The sequence below is a fragment of the Talpa europaea genome, assembly GCF_964194135.1.
Source record: "Talpa europaea genome assembly, chromosome: 2".
Classification (NCBI taxonomy): Eukaryota; Metazoa; Chordata; class Mammalia; order Eulipotyphla; family Talpidae; genus Talpa; species Talpa europaea.
Window position 1 is genome coordinate 121658074 of NC_140068.1, and position 20438 is coordinate 121678511.

Genomic DNA, 20438 nt, shown 5'->3' on the forward strand with positions numbered 1-20438 from the left:
CCAAGTTTTGTTGTGTTCTCCCCCAGCAGCCACAGTCCCAGTGCTCTGAAATTTATCTCAGCCCCTAAAAGGTGAGACCCTCGAAGACTGCTGGAGGGGTTGGGGTTTGTGGCAGAGAGGCTGGGACAAGATTTTGGGGATGCTTTCAGGAGGACATCTTGAGAATGCAGTGGACCATTGATATTGTTAACACTGAGGTAATTCACCTGAATTTCTTCCTCATTATTTTCTTTTGGGGTATTAGACAGCCTTGTGTGGGCCTGAGTGTTACAGGATTTATTTTTGCCCACATTTTGTGGCTTTATGATCCCCTGGTTTAAACCACTTCACACCTTTGAGAACGGCCCATATCCAAAAGACCAGAAACAACAAGTGCTGGCAAGGATGTGGAGAAAAGGGGACAGTCCTGCATTGTTTTTGGATATAGACTGAGCCAGCCCTTCTGGAAACAGTACTGAGGTTTCTTAAAGAGTAAGTGTGGTTCTGTCATTGGACCCAGCAATTCTACACTGAGGATCTCCTCAGAGAGGATAAATACTCTCCTGTGAAGGAATCTGCACTCCCGTCACGCCACCAGTGCAGCAGTATTTACAGTAGCCAAGCTATGGTAACCACCTAAACGCCTCCAAACAGGTGACAAATCAAGAATTTGGGATTATATGTATACATATATGTACATATACAGGTGACTCCAAAGGACATGAACGTTGGGGTTTGGGGGAGGGAGCTGTCAGGGGTGAAGATGCCACCACATACTAGTAGGGGCCAGGGTGGGGGGAGGGGAGTCCTGCCCAGCTCTCTACACCTCAAGCCAACTATGAGATACTTCTCAACCTCCTCCACTTCCTCAGGTCCTGTGCTTTTTCAGTCCTGCTCAGAAGCTGCTTCTCCATGGAACTGCATTTATAGAGGTGTTGTTCTGACACTCTCTACTCTGTGTGCAATTTGAATTAATTTATTCTGGAGCTTGATGTTATTTGATTTCCCATCATCTTATGTTGTGTATCCTGTCATTCCTGTTACACACACACACACACACACACACACACACACACTCACTCCCCTCTCCTTGAGAACCACACCCTCACTCAGCACTGGGGCTACTCTGACCCTCTGTCTCTGGTTCCCTCAGAGTCGCCCTCTCTGCAGTGTCTCTACTCAGCAGTTTCTGAGCAGCCCCAGGAGTCCCTGCACCTCCTGCCTCTGACCTTATGGGAAACCAGCCTCTCAGCCTGCATGACAGTGAGGAGGCGAAGGCAAAGTCCTGAGGTCAGTGACTGATGGAGGAGACAGTTTACTTTTTTTTCTTTTTACCTTCATTGTATTATTCAACTGAGGTTAGCATTGGTTTACAACACTGCATGTGTTCAGAGGCAAGGGTCACACCTCTTCAGATGTTTGTTACATCACACCCACCCTAACGGCACCCACAGTCTTAACCATAGTCCATTGGACCCTCTTCCTACTTTGTTTCCTACTCTTACCCCCAGCCCATAGCTTCCATTCTGCAGTCATATATATAGAGTATGTTTTGGTTTAGTTTCATCTGTCCCTGCTTTGTTTCTTTATATTACAAATATGAAATCATCCAGTATTTAACTTTCCCCTTCAAACTTATTTCACTTAGTATCATCCCATCCATATCTATCCATGTTGTTGCAAATATAATATTTCATCTTTTTCACGGCCGAGTAGTATTCCATTGTGTATATAGCTTGTATTCTTTATCCCTTCACCTACCGCTGGGCACGTAGGTTGTCTTCATTGCTTGGTTATGGTAGACAGTGCTGCAGTGACCATAGGAGGTGCATATTCCTTGGAATTAGTGTTTTTACCTTCTTTGGGTAAATACCAAGGAATGGGATGCCTGACCATGTGACAGGTCTATTTTGAGGAACCTTCATTTTTTTTTTTTTTTCTATAGGGGCAGGACCAATCTGCTATCCATTGAAAAGAGAGGTTCCAGGTTACCGCCCCGCCCAAGGAAAGGTGGATCTGAGCAGTGATGAGAAGCTAAGGAAGAGGAGGAAGATGTGGAGTAAGATGATGAAAGGAGACTGGAGGGGGAGCATGGAGCAAAGAGACATGTTAAGAAGAAACCACACTTGCTTCTCACTTGGACTTGTGCCAGGGAGTTGGGGACATGGAAAGAGACATGTGAAAGAGACAAAAATGTGAATGAGAGACCCATCAGGAGGCTGACAATGGCAGCTTTTATCTTGATGTGGATTTTGATTTTGTTCTTGTCCTTCCAGACTCACCTGGCCCTTCCTGCCCCTTTCCCATGGGTCTCTACCAGTAGGTGCCTTAGCCTTGTGGCAGGCGTTCAGGCCCCAATGGGCCTGCTTTGGGCCAAGCCTGTTTGGCTGGGCATTTACCCATGAGGGGGACGGGTAACTTTGAGTGCTTCACTTGGGAACTATTCTAACTATATTCTTTCTCTTCTCTATCTCTATTGCACACTGATTTTTTATTTTATACTAATTGTATTAAAGTGCTTTTCTATTGACGATCTTACACTTTAGAGTAGTTTTGTCTTTATGCAGCTGATGGCAGATCCCATGTAGAATGTGCAGTTTTGAGGGCCCAGGGAACCCCTCATTCTGCCCACTAACAAGACGAGACATCATTCCCACCCACCATGTGCCAGAGTTCCTTTTCCTCCACACCCTTCAATGGGCCATTCTCACAGTGTGAGGTGGTAACTCATTATGGTTTCAATTGGCATTTTCCTGACAGCACATGACCAGCATTTATCCATGTACCTATTGGCCACGTGTGTGTCTTCTTTAGAAAAAGTATCTATTTAGCTCCTCTGCCCCTGTTTTGACTTGTTTTCTTGTTTTGGAGTTCTTCGTAGATTTTGGATATTAACTCCTTGTTGGATTGATGATGTGCAAATAGTTTCTCCGATTTGATATTGTCTTTTCATTTTAACGATAGTTTCCTTCACTATGTAGAAGCTTTTTTCTGATGTGATTCCATTGGTTTCTTTTTGCTTTTGCTTCCTTGGAGCACAGAATGCATTATGGGCAGTGAAAATACTCTGTATGATATTCTCATGATGGACACAGGTCATTATACATTTGTCCAACACCCCAAGAATGGACAATACCAGAGTGAACCCTGAGAGAAACCATGACTTTGTGACTGTGACATGCAGGTCCATCACTTGTAGTTGACGTGTCAGTCTGGTCTTCACACATGATTTGGACATGATGTGTGAAGAGTTTTATAAGTTGAGGAATGAAGTGTAATTTACTTTAGAAAGCATATTTCATGCTCATACAAGAACATTTAAATAACACTCAAGGATACTCATCAGTCATTCCCCTCCACCCCCAACACCCCAGTCAGCCAATGTCTGCTCAAAACCAGTTAGCAATTTATCTTTTATCTTCTAATACATATATATTGGAGATATATATATCTCCATGCTCCTGTCTGGGCGATAGTGTTTGTTTTCCCATCAGTAAAGGAGTTCAGGTCACAGATGCGGGGAAACATTTGCAAATCACGAATCTGATAAAGGACTGTATCTACAAATAATGCCTAAAACTCAATGATCAGAAAGAAATAACCCAATTTTAATAAGGACAAAAATAGTGTAATAAATGAATGGCAACTCATTTGTAAAAATGTACAAAACTTCCACACAAACAGCAACTTTAGTCATAGAAAAGTAAAAATATGAACAAATGTTCAATATCACAGTTAAGAACAACAGTGACACCATCACCCTGCTGCCCAGGGTGTGCACAACAGGAGCCTCATCAGGTTCATTGTAAAAGATCCTTAGGGGCTGAGAGACACATCAGAGCCCTGGGCACTGTTGCTGCCTGGTTGAGAACAAAACAGAGTCTGGTCAGAGATGAGACCACAGGAGGGAGTGATAATGGTGACTCCCCCATGGAGTCCATTTACACTGTCCCCAGGGGCTCAGGGATCAAACCACTGATCCACACTTACCTGCAGCCTGAGTGTAGCTTCCTCCTTGTCCTCCTGTGGGAAGAAACATCATGTGAGACCAGGGAGCAGTCAGGTCAGAAGACCTAAAGGAATCTTTTAATCCTGCAGAACAGGGAAGTTTCCAGAACTGTGAATAAAGACCCAGGTCAGGACTGGGAAAAAATGAAGAAAGGAGGTGAGGGGGACCAAATGCCCTCTGGGTACCATACATATGTGAGGATGGTAATTCCCATTAACCAGGTAGGGCAAGTTCTCCCTGGGACTTGAAAGCCCCCAGTGGAGAAGACGCCCCCAGTCCCTTCCCTACCTGAGCCTTTCTTCCTCCACATCACAGCTGCAGCCACCGCAGTTCCAGTGAGCAGAGCTCCAAGGAGAACCAGGCCAGCAATGATGCCCGCAGTGGGGATGGAGGACTGAGGAGGCACTGGAAGGGAAGGGAAGATCATACCCTGAGCCCCAGACCTTATCCAGACCCTCTGAAGGGCTCCAGAAGGGCACCTGAAGGCCCTGAGAATGGCCTCTGTGCCCACATCCTTCTCCTTACCCCATCTCAGGACTTGGGGCTCCAGCAGACCTTCATGCTGCACATGGCATATGTATCTCTGCTCCTCTCCAGAAGGCACCACCACCGCCGCCCACATCTGGAAGGTTCCATCTCCCCCAGGCCTGGTCTCCACCAGCTCCATCTCCTGGGTCAGGTCCTCCCCATCTCACTGCCAAGCTAGGGTGATGTCCGCAGGGTAGAAGCCCAGGGCCCAGCACCTCAGGGTGACCTCATGCTCAGAGGTGGGGTGGTGGGTCATGTGTGTCTTTGGGGGATCTGAGGTGGTAAATCAGAAAATTCACTTTGTGTTTCCTCCATGGACACTGAAGAATCCTCATGAGACCATCCTCACAATGGACAAGACAACTGGTGTGGCAGGAAGAAGCATAAAATGTAAAAAACAGGATAATCTGGGGAAATCTGTGAGATTCTCCTATTATTAGAAAGTTCTAGAATGAGGAATTAAACCCAGGGTAGGATGAAACAGATGGAGAAGAACAAAGACTTTTTACTCCTGACCTGGGTGGAAGGTGAATGACACAGAAAAGCAGGAATCACATAAATGAAAATGTTCTCAGACCAGAAACAAGACTGAGAGAGAAACCCGTGGTTCTCAAACAGGCCCCTGGTCAAAAGGACCCGGTGACATGTGATGTCAGGGACTGTCTGTCTTTCTCAGGAGAGACTGGATCCCTTCACTGTCCTTCAGGAGAAGCCGGAGTCTGTGGGAGTCTCTCTAGTGCAGAACATGAAACCCAGGGGAGTCCCCCTCTCGGGACTAGAGAGAGGACTCATTTCCCGCAGTGACTCCAGGCAGGGGGGGACCGGGAGCCTCCAGGCCCCTCTTACCCGTGCGCTGCAGAGTCTCCTTCCCGTACTCCAGGAATCTGTGCAGCCACCTCAAGCACCTGCCCTTCACATAGTTCCTGATGTGATTTGCCATGCCCTGGGCCTCCCACTGGCTCCGGGTGGTCTGAGCTGCCATGTCCACTGCGGTCCAGGAGCTCAGGTCCTCGTTCAGGGCGATATAATCAGCACCGTCATAGGCGAACTGCTCATACACACGGAGGAGGCAGCCGTCGGGCCCCACCTCGCAGCCAAACATATCCTGGAAGGTGTGAGACCCTGTCCCCGCCCGTGTCACCCCATGGTCACCCCGCCCGCACCCCCCTCCCGCCGGGAATAAACTAAACAGAATGAAATGGGATGAAAGTCCTGCTGGCTGTTCCCAGGCAGGTTGCAGAGAAGCCTGGAGGGGGAGACCCCGAGCGACCCCCGTCCGTGGGGATGGGGGTGCTGACCGGGCCCGGACCTGCGCCAGCTCACCGGTCTCGCTCTGGTTGTAGAGGCCGCGCAGGGAGTCCAGCTGCACGCGGTACCACAGTGTGCGCTCCCTTGCGATCTGTGTCTCCCAGTCCCACTCCTCCTGCTCCACCTGCTCCGCCCAGTGCGCCCGGGGCTCCACTCTCTGGTCGGGGGGAGTCGCTGTCCAACCGCCCGAACAGCATGTCATCCACGTAGCCCACCGAGATGAAGCGGGGCTCCCCGAGGCCGGGCCGGGACATAGCGGTGTGGAAAACCCTCATGGAGTGGGGGCCTGGGGGCGGGAGGGGAGACCCAGGCTATTCTCCCTTTCCAGGGCTCGAGTCCCAGGGGGCGCCCACGAGACAGAAAGTGGGTGAAAGACGAGTGAGACCGAAAAGCGGCTGCGGGATGAAAATGGCCGGGACTCGGGGGGCCAGAGGAGGCTGGGGTCTCGGGGGGACAGAAAGGGGCCAGGACGGGGCGGGGCCGAGGTGGGGGGACAACTAGGGCTGCGGCGAGGTCGCGCCTTTCCCACGCCCGCCTGCGCCCTCGCTCCCGCCTCTGGGAGCGCCCTGTCCCCTCCCGACCCGCACTCACCCGCCCGGGTCTCCCTCGGGGCCGCGGCCCCCGCGAGCAGGAGCAGGAGGGCTGCGCCCCCCATCTCCCAGGACGCGCCCCCACCCGGGCTGGGGAGATGGAGTCCCGGCGGGCGGGCGAGGGCTTTGGAACGGGAGCCGCGGGGCTGCTGATTGGCTGCTCTGGAGACCTCCAGGCAATGGGGAGTGAGCCCTGGGGTGACGCACCAGTATCCAGGAAGGAGGACCCGACAAGAGCTGTGAGAAGTGAAACTGGGGAGGTGAGGAAGCCCCAACAGTCACCTTCCCGCCCCAGACAGCGCCCTGGGAACTGAGACCTTGGGAGCCACACCTGAGACCCTCCTCTCCTGCACCAAGACCTTTGTCACACGGTCTTCCTGAGTCCAGGCCCAGGAATTGGGTCAGCGATTCTCAAACATTTTTCTTTCAGGATGTCTCTACAGTCTCACAATTTATTACGGATCCCATGTATAATTTTTTAGGTGGGTTATAGCTTTAAATATTTACTAGAATAAAACCTTTCAAAATGATGTTATTACTTCTTTACTTTAGAATATTAATAACCAATGTATGCTAACAAAGCATTTTTAAGAAAATAACTTTCTGCAAATGTAAGGATAATTGCACAATTGTATGAATTTTTTTTTTAAAAGTTACCTATTGTTTCACTACACTTTATATATAGTGTTAATTACACTGGGATCAAGTTATCAAAAATCATGTGTTTTACTTTTTACCACAGATCCCAAATGAAAAATTAGTCCATACTGTAAGTTGTCAAGTTTATAGTGATAGGACTCAATTTTCCATAATTTTGGTTTTCTCTGGGAGTTTACATTTTATTAAGGCAACAAGTGCCCTCAGTTAATTTTTATTTATTTATTTTTTAAAAAATTTATTTATTTATACAAGCATTGGGTACAGTCAGAAGCATGGGAGGGTGAGAGAATTCACCAGAGCCAGAGCGGGGAGCAGAGCAGGCAGAAGGACCGAAGTACACTGCTGAGGGGAGCAGCGGGCAGCAGGACAGGTCTGCGCGCCATGTGGGACCCTCCTCCGGTGGCCAGGGAGCAGCCGGGGATCGAATCAGCGCCCTAGCCCTGCAGAGGCTGCGAGCAGCTTCACAACCCAGCACTCAACCACTGCGCCACTGGGGAGGCCCTCAGTTGATTTTTATTTTTATTTTATTTTTTTATATAGGCATGTTTTATTTATTTGTTTGTTTGTTTGTTTGTTTTGTTTTTTGTTTATACATGCACTCGTACAGTCAGAAGCACTGGAAGATGAGAGAATTCACCAGAGCCAGAGCGAGGAGCAGAGCAGGCAGAAGGACCCAAGTACACTGCTGAGGGGAGCAGTGGGCAGCATTTTTATTTTTATTTATTTTTTTTGTATTATCTTTTATTTTTACATATGTAGCTGCTTTTTTTTTTATAATAAATTTTATAGTTATATTCCCCATACAATTGTAGCCCCCCCATTCTGACCCCAATCCCTCCCCTCCCGCCCCCGCCCCCTAAAAGTGTCTCTGGTTCATAGTTTTTTGTTGATTTTGATTTTCACTTTCTTATAGTTATTCATTTTCCTGGTCCCTTATTTAAGTTTTCTAGATTCCTGCTATGAGTGAGACCATCCGGTAGTTTTCTTTTTCTTTCTGGCTTATTTCGCTGAGCATGATCCCTTCCAGCGCCATCCATGTTGCTGCAAATTGCATGTGTTTATCTTTTATGAATGCTGAGTAATATTCCATGGTATATATGTACCACATCTTCTTGATCCAGTCATCTATTTTTGGGCATTTGGGCTGTTTCCAAAGCTTAGCTATTGTAAACAGTGCTGCTATAAACTTAGGGGTGCAGGTGCTTTTTGGAATTGATGTTTCTGTGTCCTTTGGGTAAATACCTAGGAGTGGAATTGCTGGATCCTAGGGAAGCTCTATGTTTAGTAGGTCCAGAAATCTCCACACAGCTTTCCACAGTGGTTGGACCAGTTTGCACTCCCACCAACAGTGCAGAAGAGTTCCTTTTTCTCCACACCCTCGCCAGCATTTGTTGTTGCTAGTTTTTTTAATATGTGCCATTCTCACTGGTGTAAGATGGTATCTCATGGTAGTTTTGATTTGCATTTCCCTGATGGCAAGTGATGTTGAACATTTTTTCATATGCCTGTTGGCCATTTGCATTTCCTCTTCAGAGAAGTTTCTTTTTAGCTCTTCTGCCCATTTTTTGACTGGATTATTTTCTTTGTTGTTGTTGAGTCTCATCAGCTCTTTGCAGATTTTTGTGATCAGTCCTTTATCATTAGTGTTGGGTGCAAAAATGTTCTCCCAGTTGGTGGGGTTTCTCTTTGTTTTTGTTATTGTCTCTTTTGCTGTGCAGAAGCTCTTTAATTTGATGTAGTCCCAGCTGTTTATCTTTGCCTTCACTATCACTGCTTTGGGTGATGTGCTTGTAAAGATGTCTTTGATGTGCAAATCACGTAGTGTTTCGCCTATATTTCCTTCTATATATTTTATGGTTTCAGGTCTTATGTCTAGTTCTTTAATCCATTTTGAGTTGATTTTTGTGTATGGTGTGAGGTAGTGGTCAAGCTTCATTCTTTTGCATGTAGCGACCCAGTTTTCCCAGCACCATTTATTGAACAAACTTTCTTTGCTCCAGTGCATAGTCTTTGCTCCTTTGTCAAAGATTAGTTGACCATAAATCTGTGGGTTTATTTCTGGATTTTCTATTCGATTCCATTGGTCTGTATGTCTGTTCTTGTTCCAATACCATGCAGTTTTGATGATTATGGCTTTGTAGTATAGTTTGAAGTCTGGGAGTGTAATGCCTCCATTCCCTTCTTTTTTTTTTCAGGAGAGCTTTGGCTATTCGGGGTTTTTTGTGATTCCATATGAATTTCATCAATAATTGTTCTATTTCTTTGAAGAATGACATTGAAATTTTGATTGGAATAGCATTGAATCTGTATATTGCTTTTGGAAGGATGGCCATTTTAATGATGTTTATTCTTCCAATCCATGAGCAGGGGATGTCTCTCCATTTCTTTGTGTCTTCTTCTATTTCTTTTAACAGTGTTTTATAGTTTTCTTTGTATAGGTCCTTTACCTCTTTTGTTAGATTTATTCCCAAATATTTGATTTTTTTTGTTTCAATAACAAAAGGGATGGTTTTTTTGATTTCTTCTTCTTCAGATTTATTGTTTGTGTATAGGAAGGCTACTGACTTTTGCGTGTTGATTTTGTATCCTGCCACTTTACTGAACTGATTGATGAGTTGAATTAGCTTTTCTGTGGAGTTTTTGGGGTTCTCTATGTATAATATCATATCGTCTGCAAATAGTGATAGTTTGACTTCTTCTTTTCCTATTTGGATTCCTTGGATGTCTTTCTCTTGTCTTATTGCCCTGGCTAGGACTTCCAGTATTATATTGAAAAGCAGTGGTGAGAGTGGACATCCTTGTCTTGTTCCCGATCTTAATGGAATTGCTTTCAGCTTTTCACCATTGAGAATGATACTGGCTGTTGGCTTGTCATAGATGGCCTTTATGATGTTGAGGTATGTTCCTTGTATCCCAAGAATTTCAAGGGCTTTTATCATGAATGGGTGTTGCACTTTGTCGAAAGCTTTCTCAGCATCTATTGATATTATCATATGGTTTTTATATTTCTTTTTGTTGATGTGTTGGATAACGTTGATTGATTTTCGGATGTTAAACCATCCTTGTGCCCCTGGAATGAATCCTACTTGGTCGTGGTGAATTATCTTATGGATACATTGTTGGATTCTGATGGCTAAAATTTTATTGAGGATTTTTGCATCAGTGTTCATTAGGGAGATTGGCCTGTAGTTTTCCTTTTTTGTGTTGTCCTTGTTAGGTTTTGGTATTAGTGTAATGTTGGCTTCATAGAACGTGTTTGGTATTGTCCCTTCCTTCTCAATTTTTTGGAAGAGTTTCTGAAGGATAGGCACTAATTCGTCTCTGAATGTTTGGTAGAATTCATTTGTAAATCCATCAGGTCCTGGGCTTTTGTTTTTGGGGAGGTTTTTGATTACCATTTCAATTTCGCTAATTGTAATTGTCTGTTTAGTTGTTCTATTTCTTCTTTATCTAGCTTTGGGTGATTGTAGAGTTGTAGGAATTTGTCCATCTCCTCTAGATTGTTAAACTTGTTTCCATATAACTGTTCATAGTAGTTACTGATTATTCTTTTGATTTCTGCTGTGTCCGTTGTGATTTCTCCTCTTTCATTGATGATCCTGTTTATTTGTGCTTTCTCCCTTTTTTCCTTTGTGAGCCTGGCTAGGGGTTTGTCTATTTTATTGATTTTTTCAAAGAACCAGCTCTTGGTTTCATTGATCTTTTGGATTGTTTTTTTTTAGTTTCAATTTCATTTATTTCTGCTTTGGTTTTTATTATTTCTTTTCTTCTACTGGTTTTGGGGTTTTTTTGTTGTTCTTTTTCTAGATCATTGAGCTTCGAGATTAGGTTGTTTCTTTGAGTTCTTTCTTGTTTCTTGATGTGAGCTTCTATTGCTATATATTTTCCTCTTATTACTGCTTTTGCTGCATCCCATACATTTAGGATATTGGTGTCCTCCTTGTCATTCAATTCAAAAAATTTTTTAATTTCTTCTTTGATCTCCTCATTAGTCCAGTGGTCTTCCAGTAGTGTGGTTTTTAATCTCCATGAGGTAGGAAAGTTCCTTGCCTTCTTTTTATGGTTTATTTCTAGTTTGATGCCTTCATGGTCAGAAAAGATGGTTGATATGATTTCAATCTTGGTGTATCTGTTGATGTTTGTCTTGCGAGTGGGCGGCATTTTTAAAAGGGACAGACGCACATTCATTTTCAGGAAAGTGTTGCCAATTCAACTAGTCTAAGTAAACGTGTTTTTAGCCATTCATTCCTTCAATTAAAAATGATATTGCCTGAATTCACTTCATACATTTCCCCCCCTGGGACACAGCTCTTTGGACGGTAGCAGACACGCCTTATGTGTACTTCCTTGTCATCGTTTCAGACCTTTATAAAAATGTGGATTTCAGGATGATAAATAGAAAATATGCTTTCATGATTTAACCAGGACATTTTGAAGTAAAACTGGTCTGGATTTTTTTTTTTTCTGCAAGAAAGTGGTGGTAAAAATAACTACTACTGCAGTTGGTACTATAATTTCCATTCTTACTAAGTTTTATCTTAGCAAATGTCAAAATACTGAAAGGCAAATGGTATCCAAGTGATGTTATAAAAATAGTTTTGACCTCCTGGATCCCGTGAAAGGTTCTGGGTGACCTCAACAGTTCCACAGACCAACTTTAGAAATGCTTTTCTCAGTGAACAAGGGAGAGTCTCTGCCTTTGTCATTTGTCAAGTGTCCTCTACCTTTGTCTCTTATTGAGCTCTCAGGATGCATCTCCTTGGTTTGGATTTCCAATTTCCAAAGTTTTTCTTAGAGTTTTGTCCCTGGAATCTCTGGATGAGCACTCATTCCTCAGAGATGATGAGAGAGTGCTCAGTTTGAGAAGGGAGGTGGAGAGACAGGTGCTTCCCTTTGGAAATGGGACAGTTTATGTCTGGAGGCACCAGACCCACTTAATATACATTTCCATCCAATGACCTTGCCTAATCTTTAAGAGAGATATAGTATTGACCCCTTGATTTTACATGTGTTTAATGCATCTGACTTGATGCTCCCAAAGCATGAAGAGCAGTGCTGTCCAACAGAATGTTCAGGAAGAAAGAAATGTTCTATATATGCACTGACCAATATGGTGCCTCTAACTGTTGAATACTTGAAATGTGGTTCATGAGCTGAGATGTTGCATATTTTACTATGTATCATTTAAAATTAAGAAGCCATATGTGGCTAGTAGCTACCATATTGACGGTACCTATCTAGAATGTTCTTAACTTTCAATACTTTGAAAGTATTGAAATACTTTACTGTCCCCCAATACTGCCCCCCAATACTTTGCCCCCCCAATACTTTGTTGTATAATAAAATAGTATAATAAAATATAATGTACAATAAAATTACCTTCATGTGGAAATCATGGATTTTTCTACATGGGTTTTAGGTATATCCTTAAAATATGGCATGTCCAAATAGTTTAATTAACATGTGTTTTAACAACAGATGGAGAGGTGAGATCCCAAATCTGAATACAAACTCTGTCAAATCGATGGCTGATGACTAAACTGTGCTGAGGTGTGGGACGTTCAAGAGAAACTGTCAGAAAACCAGAAGGAACTTAGAGGGCGTTCTACCCTTGAGTGACAGACTCATCCTGGTGCAATCTTTGAGTCTGCACCTATGACTGACGACTTCCCCAATCCACACAAGCTCAGAGAACCAGAAGAAAAATCTTACTGACTTGAGAAATCAAACATCAGATCTGGTGGCGGCATTTGGGTATTTGGGTACGCCAGGAACAAGGTAACCAACAAGTGAGTGAATGCCAACATCTGGCAGACACTGTCCAAAACCTTTGTTGACCACTGAATTCCATGGAGACAAGTCAAACCCTTCAAGACCCAGGATGAAAATGCAGCAAGTGGAGACTGAAGCAACAGAGCAGGGGCCCAGCTGTGCTCACTGCAGGGACAGATTTGGCCTTGTTCAGGCAAATGTCCAACTTCAGTGGGGAAGAAAAGGAATCCCCAGAAAAATAAAAGAGTCCAGATGTGTTAAATCTTACATCTTTCATGTATTTAGAATTAAACCTGCTTTCTCCATGGCGCTTGTTTGAATAAAGCCTGACTACTCTCTACAAGGTATCGGCATAATTTTCTTTCTTTGACAAAAGGATATAAATATTTTGTGGTCAGATGATGAACAATAGAAGTGTTTCAAATGTCCACAATTTTTTAATACACTCAAGAGGTCAAGACCAATTCCCCTCCTGTGAGTCCCTGGACTTGCTGGCTCCCTGCTCCTGGAGGAGGCTGGGGTGCCCGCACCACTTCACAGTGAGGCTCAAAAGGCATTGCGATCTCCTGCTTGATCTCTCCTGCTCCTCTCTGGGGGAAAGACATTTGCCGCGCTGGATGGGCACTCAGATAAGGAGACGCTCACATGGTGAGGAACTGAAGCTTTTTTCCAGCAGCCACATGCATGAGCCTCTATGTAGATCCTTCCATGTCCACCAAGCCTTTTCTTCAGCATGACGTTGTGATTGCATAATGTGAGGCCCTGAGCTGGAACCACCACTGGAGCACAGGCCAGAGGTGTGGAGGGTGAGAGGATGCACCAGAGACAGAGTGGGGAACAGAACAGGCAGATTGACTGAAATACATTGCTGAGGGGAGCAGCAGTCGAGTCAGGAGAGGTCTGCTGCGCCATGTGGGTAGCTCCCTGCCCGGGGATCGAACTGGTGCTGCAGAGGCTGTGGACAGCTTCATAGGTCATGTCTTAACCCCTGCGCCACCAGGGAGGCCCATAAATAAATAAATCTTAGACAACAACAAAAGAAGTCTTGGAGAAAGAAGTTATGAGTGTGGAAGCCCTGGGCTTGGGTCCTAGATCTGTGTCATGCTAAATATGGGAATGTTGCCACTCTCGCCTGTAAAATGGGACTAATAGAGTCTTGGTTGTCTGCCTCACACAGTTGATAAGAGGATTAAGCTTAAACTTACAGTACTGTAGAAGTGAACTATATATTGCTTACAAGAGATGAAGTTTCAATATAAAGACACATTGAAGGTAAATTGATGGGAAAAAGATAAGCTATGAAGATAGACATCATAAGGAGATTGGAGTGGTTCTACTAAAATCAGCCATAAAAAATTTTATAATAGAATTCATTGGCAGATATAGAGAACTCCCTCATGATGATAACATCTAATAGAGTGAGAAACTCCAGAGTACAGATAGAAAGGAGACACGTTGCCTGGCTGGGGTAGGGAGAGGGATCAAATATAAAGGTGCAGCTATTGACAAGAGCTAAGATATGCAAACAACATAAATGCCCAAAATCAGATGTCTGGATCAAGAAGATGTGCTATATATACACAAGGGAATACTTTAAGGCAATTTTAAAGGGTTTAGAATCCCCAAGAGCTCAGACACAGGGAGCCTGCACCTATCCTTTGGCCCTTTTCCATGGACCTTCACAGGACAGTTTGAGGGGGCAGGGAGATAACTGAGAGACCTGAACTCAGGCATGGAAATCCTGCTGAAGTCAGAGAGGAAGAACTAGGGGAAGTCCCGAACACCCACGTCATGGTGCTGCTGATGAGCAGCATGTACCTCTGGGTGAGGAGCTGCAGAACTGAGAAAAACATCTACTTTCTGTCCCCAGGTACAGATGGGAGTCTAAGGAGAACTGAGAGTGAGTCCGGGAGAACTCAGAGTCACCCCAGAGATACACATGGGCCTTACCCTGTGTTAGGTTCTTCTCCCCACTGAGGGAAGGACCAGGAAATGGAGGTAGACAGCCCACCCCAAACACAACTACAAAAGACCCCCTGAAGACTAAGGGCAGAACAAGGATCTGGAGAGAAACCCCAGACCTTGCACTGAGTACTAGGAAGGGACCATGTACAGTTGGTAGAGGGCAGGAGCGTGGATACCTGTGTTAAGATACAGGGGGGAATTTTTCCCCACCCCCCTGGGTTCTTCTGACACTAGACAAATACATTTATATCAAACAGATAAGTAGGAGAAAATATCAAATTTAATAACAGATATGGAGCATTTACATTATAAATTCTAAAATAAATGATGCAAGTCAGCGGTTTATATTCTGTGTGAAGGGATCTAAAGTATAAGGTGGTTGGGGGTCATTTCACGTGATGAGGAGGGAACAATTTCATATGACAAAATCTTCCTTCTGGATGTTTGCCCTGCCTTAAGGTAGGTTCCTCTGATTTTAAAAAGGAAAAAAAAAAGGTTGTTTCTGGAAATATCCTTAATTTAGTAAATCTAGGTAATCATTCTTGAAGAAGTAGTAACAGTTTCAGTTGAGGATCTCAACTGATCCTAGTTCTACATATCAAGATAACATATATGCGGGGGGGGGGTCTAGATATCTTAGGAAAAGTCTATGTGAACCTTTTTCAGGAGACTACTACCACAGAGGAATAAAGCAAAAGCAAACAGATCCTGTTAAAAATGAAGGTATGAAAGAAGTGATTGGCCTCCCTGGTGGCGCAGGGGTTAAGACATAACCTATGACGCTGCCCACAGCCACTGCAGCATGAGTTTGATCCGGAGCCAGGGAGCAACCTACATAGCACAGCAACCTCTCCTGACCCGCCTGCTGTTCCCCTCAGCAATGTATTTCAGTCAGTCTGCCTGTTCTGTGCCGGGCTCTGTCTCTGGTGAATCCTCACACCCCCCACAACTCTGGCCTGTACCCCAGTTATTGTATGCATAAATAAATGAATCTTGAAAAAAAAAAAAAGAAGTGATTAAATACTCCCAGGTGTTCACATCCCAGTCTGTAAGTGTTTTAGAAGAGGCTTGATGGAGATGTGTCAATTTGGCATGTGGATTATTTCAAACTAAGGTTAATAAAGACCCTGCAGGTTCTCATAGCAGAAACCTTTACCACTCCCTTAACTATCTTGAAAAATGAAAATTGAGACTATTACTCAGAATTAGGCTTTTTACCATAAAGAACCCTTCAATGGTAGAAACCTATCTACAAGGCAGGGCAAACATCTAATTCAAAAATCTGGTCTTTGTCATATGAGTCACCCAGTCCTCATAATGTGAGTTCCCTTCCTCTCTCCTTGAAGGCCCTGGCCTCTATCTTATTCCTTAGCTAAGGACGTAGACCCTCATTTGCCCCCACTGACCCTGGAATTCACCTCCACTTAAATTCTCTATATGTGGGCCTCCCCAGTGGCTCAGTGGCTGAGTGCTGGGTTGCTAAGCTGCCCGCAGCCTCTGCAGCACCAGTTCGATTCCCGGCCGCAGGGCGAGGGTCCCACATGGCTTGCAGACCTCTCCTGCCGCCCGCTGCTCCCCTCAGCAGTGTACTTCGGCCCTTCTGCCTGCTCTGTGCTCTCCTCTGGCTCTGGTGAATTCTCTCACCCTCCCGCGCTTCTGACTGTACCCAGTACTTGTATAAATAAATAAAAAATCTTTTAAAAAAATTCTCCATATGTATGTAACTCAATTTTTTTTTTTTTTGTCCTATTGATGTATCTGACATTACTTTGTTGTTCAGTCAGTCTAAAAGAACCCAAAGGGGTAGGGAGAAACTTCCTCTCTTCCCCTACAGAAAGTTGTGATTCCTCTACCATGTAACATGAAACCTATAATGACCTAAATAACTAAAGCCACAAAACCTTACAGGCCTAGCTCCACTACTGACTAGATTGTCTCAAATCGTCTCACTAATGGTGAGCCAGATAACAAAAGTCTGCCCTTTCTCTAGAGATGATTGCTGTTTTCTTCAGACTCTACTATTTCTTTATAATTGATGATGTCTGAATTTAATCTTTATCAAAATCAAATTATAAAACACATAGAAAAAGTAAGAAAACTATTATGTCCTCAAAGAGGAAACAGTAAATGAAACCTTCCCTACAGAATAAAATTGTTGTTGGAATTATAAGGCAGACACTTTAAAATAATGTTTATAAATATTTAAGATGAATGAAATAGAATAACTGAACATGTTTGGATAATTTCAGAGTCAAATGCAAATGCTAGAAATGAAAGATATATTACAGATAAATAATACTGTCAATGAGTTTATTATGTTGCATACAGCAGAAGAAGGAATCAGTGTCATTGAAAACAGACAATGTGATTTTAAAACATATTTGCTTTCAGGATAAACATGCTAATAAATACATAACTTGATTCCCAGGAGAAATACTTTAATGGCCCAGAACATATGAAAGCCATTGACCCAAGATTCAATAGACTCAGAAACCTAAAGAAGAATAAATACAAAGATACCAAAATTATACATCACCGTCTAACTGCTTAAAATCAAACATGAAAAGAAAAATCTTAAAAGCCACAAGAGAAAACAAAACACATTCCAGAAAGGAGAAAAACAATAGAAATTATATCTCCTCATTGGAATCAATAGAGACCAGAAGACACGGCCATGACAAATTTAAAGTGTTAAACAGAAAAACGTATTAGTCTAGAATTCTAGAACTAGTTAAATTATCTTTCAAAAATAAAGATATTTCCCCAAGGAAAAGGTGAAAGAAATTGTCTTAAATAGACTTCAATAAGGAATACTAAAATGTATTAGTTCAAGGAATACTAAAGGAACACTAAAATGTTTAGTTCAAAAAGAAAAATACCAAGTAGAGACCCAGTTATTTGCGAAGGTGTGAAGAACACTGGAAAGAGAAAAGACATATCAGTAGATATAAGTGACAAACACATACACACACAAATACATACATTTTAAAGACTATTAATCTTATAAGGTAAAAACAGTAACAAGGTAATGTTAGGTTGTACCATATTTAGAAATAAAAAAATGTGTGGCGGGCCTCCCCAGTGGCGCAGCGGTAGAGCACTGGGTTGCGAAGCTGCCCGCAGCCTCTGCGGCTCCAGTTCGATCCCCGGGTGCTCCCCGGCCACCGGAGGAGGTTCCCACATGGCGCGCAGACCTCTCCTGCCGCCCGCTGCTCCCCTCAGCAATGTACTTCAGTCCTTCTGCCTGCTCTGCTCCCCGCTCTGGCTCTGGTGAATTCTCTCACCCTCCCGGCTTCTGACTGTACCCAGTGCTTGTGTAAACAAAACAAATAAACCAATAAATAAATAAAAACATGCCTCTATTTAAAAAAAAAAAATTAAAAAAAAATGTGTGGCAAGACAGAGCACAGGGGAAGAGAGAGTGATCATTAAAATATGCTATTTTAATATCTTTACATTGTAAAGTAACAGAACTTTGTTATTATATACATATGACAAGTTAGAGATATATAATGTAATCTTTAAATCAACCACTAAGAACATAACATAAAATGATATAACTAAAGATAATACCTAACATAGAAAATGAAAATAAAAGTAAAGACATAAAAATACTTAATTAACAATAAAAAGGGAGGAACAAAGAAAGAGCAAATGCAACAATAAAAATCAAATATCAGCATTGTAGTTTAAAATCCACATATACTAATAATAACTAATAATAACTAAAAAAAGAAATTAAAAGATGCAGATTCAGACTGGCTAAAAAATGCAACATCAAAGTAGATGTTTTGACAAGTAACACTCTTTAAACATAGCAACAACAGAAAAGGGGGCCTCCCTGGAGGCGCAGGGGTTAAATACACACACTATCAAGCTCTCCCCAACTACTGCAGCATGAGTTCTACCCTCAGCCAGCCAGGGCGCAACCCACATGGCACAGGAGACCTCTCCTGTCTCGCACACTTCTCCCCTCAGCAGTATATTTCACTCGATCTTCCTGTTCTGCTCCCCACTGTCTCTGGTGAATTCTCTCACCCTCCCCCACCCCCCGCACCTCTGGTCTACACCCCAGTTCTTGTGTGCATAAATAAATAAATCTTAAAAAAGAAGACAACAGGGTCTCCCCGGAGGCGCAGCGGTTGAACGCTGGGTTGCAAAGCTGCCCTCAGCCTCCGCAGCGCCGGTTCGAGCCCCGGTTGCTCCCCGGCGACAGGAGGAGGGTCCCACATGGCGCGCAGACCTCTCCTGCCACCCGCTGCTCCCCTCAGCAGTGTACTTTGGCCCGTCTGCCTGCTCTGCTCCCCGCTCTGGCTCTGGTGATTCTCTCACCCTCCTGCGCTTCTGACTGTACCCAGTGCTTGTATAAATAAATAAATAAATCTTTAAAAAAAAAAAAAGACAACAGAAAAATTGAAAATGAAAGAATGGAAAATATATAGCATTGAAATACTAATCATAAAACATCTTCCATTACCATATTTTATAATAGAAGTAGACCTCAAAGAGTATTACCAAGATAGGCATTTCATAATGATAAAAGGGTTAAGTCATCAAGAAAACTTAAAAAATTTAAAGCTGTCATGTTATGAGCTCTGTTATGAACTAATAAAAAGTATAGACAGATCCAAATTATTGTTGCAGATTTTAGCACCTATCTCTCAGCAACTGATAACAAGACAAAAATTTAACAAACACATCGGAGATATAAATCAACCTAGTTGAAAGTTATAGAACACTACACCCAAGAACTGAAAAGAATTGTATAATCTTCTCATGTGCACTTGAAAAATTCACCAAGGTAGACTATACTCTGAGACATAAAACAAGTCTCAATAAATGTCAGAAGTCAAAATCATACAAACAAAGCATGTTCTTAAGCTGTAACAGTATTAGATTAGAAATCATTAACAAAATATTACAATAGAATTTTCTGTAATGATGAAAACATTCTATATCTGTACCGCCCAAATATGGTGCCCATTATCCATATATGACTTTTAAGCAATTAAAATTTGGCTAGAATGCCTTAGCCACTGAATTTTATTTTTTTTTCAAAAAGACACTTCAGTCTTTTTTTTATAATTGCTCTTTTTTTTGTTTGTTTGTTTTAAAGATTTATTTATTTATTTATTTATACAAGCACTGGGTACAGTCAGAAGTGCGGGAGGGTGAGAGAATTCACCAGAGCCAGGGCGGGGAGCAGAGCAGGCAGAAGGACCAAAGTACACTGCTGAGGGCAGCAACGGGCGGCAGGAGAGGTCTGCGCGCCATGTGGGACCCTCCTCCTGTGGCCAGGGAGCAGCCGGCGATCTAAGCGGCGCTGCAGAGGGCAACTCAGCGTTCGACCACTGCGCCACCGGGGAGGCCCTGAATTTTAATTTAAATTCATTTAAATAAATTAAATATCCACAATTGAGTAATGAATATCATATTGGACAGTTCAAATCCATTAAATCTCCAAATATTCAGAAATTTAAAAGACACATTTTTAATACACTTAATACACAAAACCACATTTTCTTGGGTCAAACAAATCACAAGTAAAACTAGAAAATATTTTGAACAAAGTCATAATAAAACACACGATGTCAAATTTCATGGAATACACATAAAGCAGTTCTCAG

At 43.1% G+C, this 20438-nt stretch overlaps 2 protein-coding genes across 2 annotated transcripts in view; both read right to left on the bottom strand.

The window, feature by feature from the left end:
* The window catches only part of LOC311167663 (patr class I histocompatibility antigen, B-2 alpha chain-like), a gene marked incomplete at both ends in the record, with an annotated part of 266300 nt that extends 260222 nt beyond the window's left edge, over positions 1-6078 (bottom strand). The window contains 3 exons of the mRNA XM_084228725.1: positions 5363-5621; positions 5826-5981; positions 6040-6078. Of these exons, the coding sequence (XP_084084851.1) occupies positions 5363-5621; positions 5826-5981; positions 6040-6078 (454 nt within the window). The remainder of the gene's footprint in view (positions 1-5362; positions 5622-5825; positions 5982-6039) is intronic.
* LOC311167570 (saoe class I histocompatibility antigen, A alpha chain-like) overlaps positions 1-20438 on the bottom strand; it is a gene marked incomplete at its 5' end in the record, with an annotated part of 516604 nt that overhangs the window by 375318 nt on the left and 120848 nt on the right. The window lies entirely within an intron of this gene.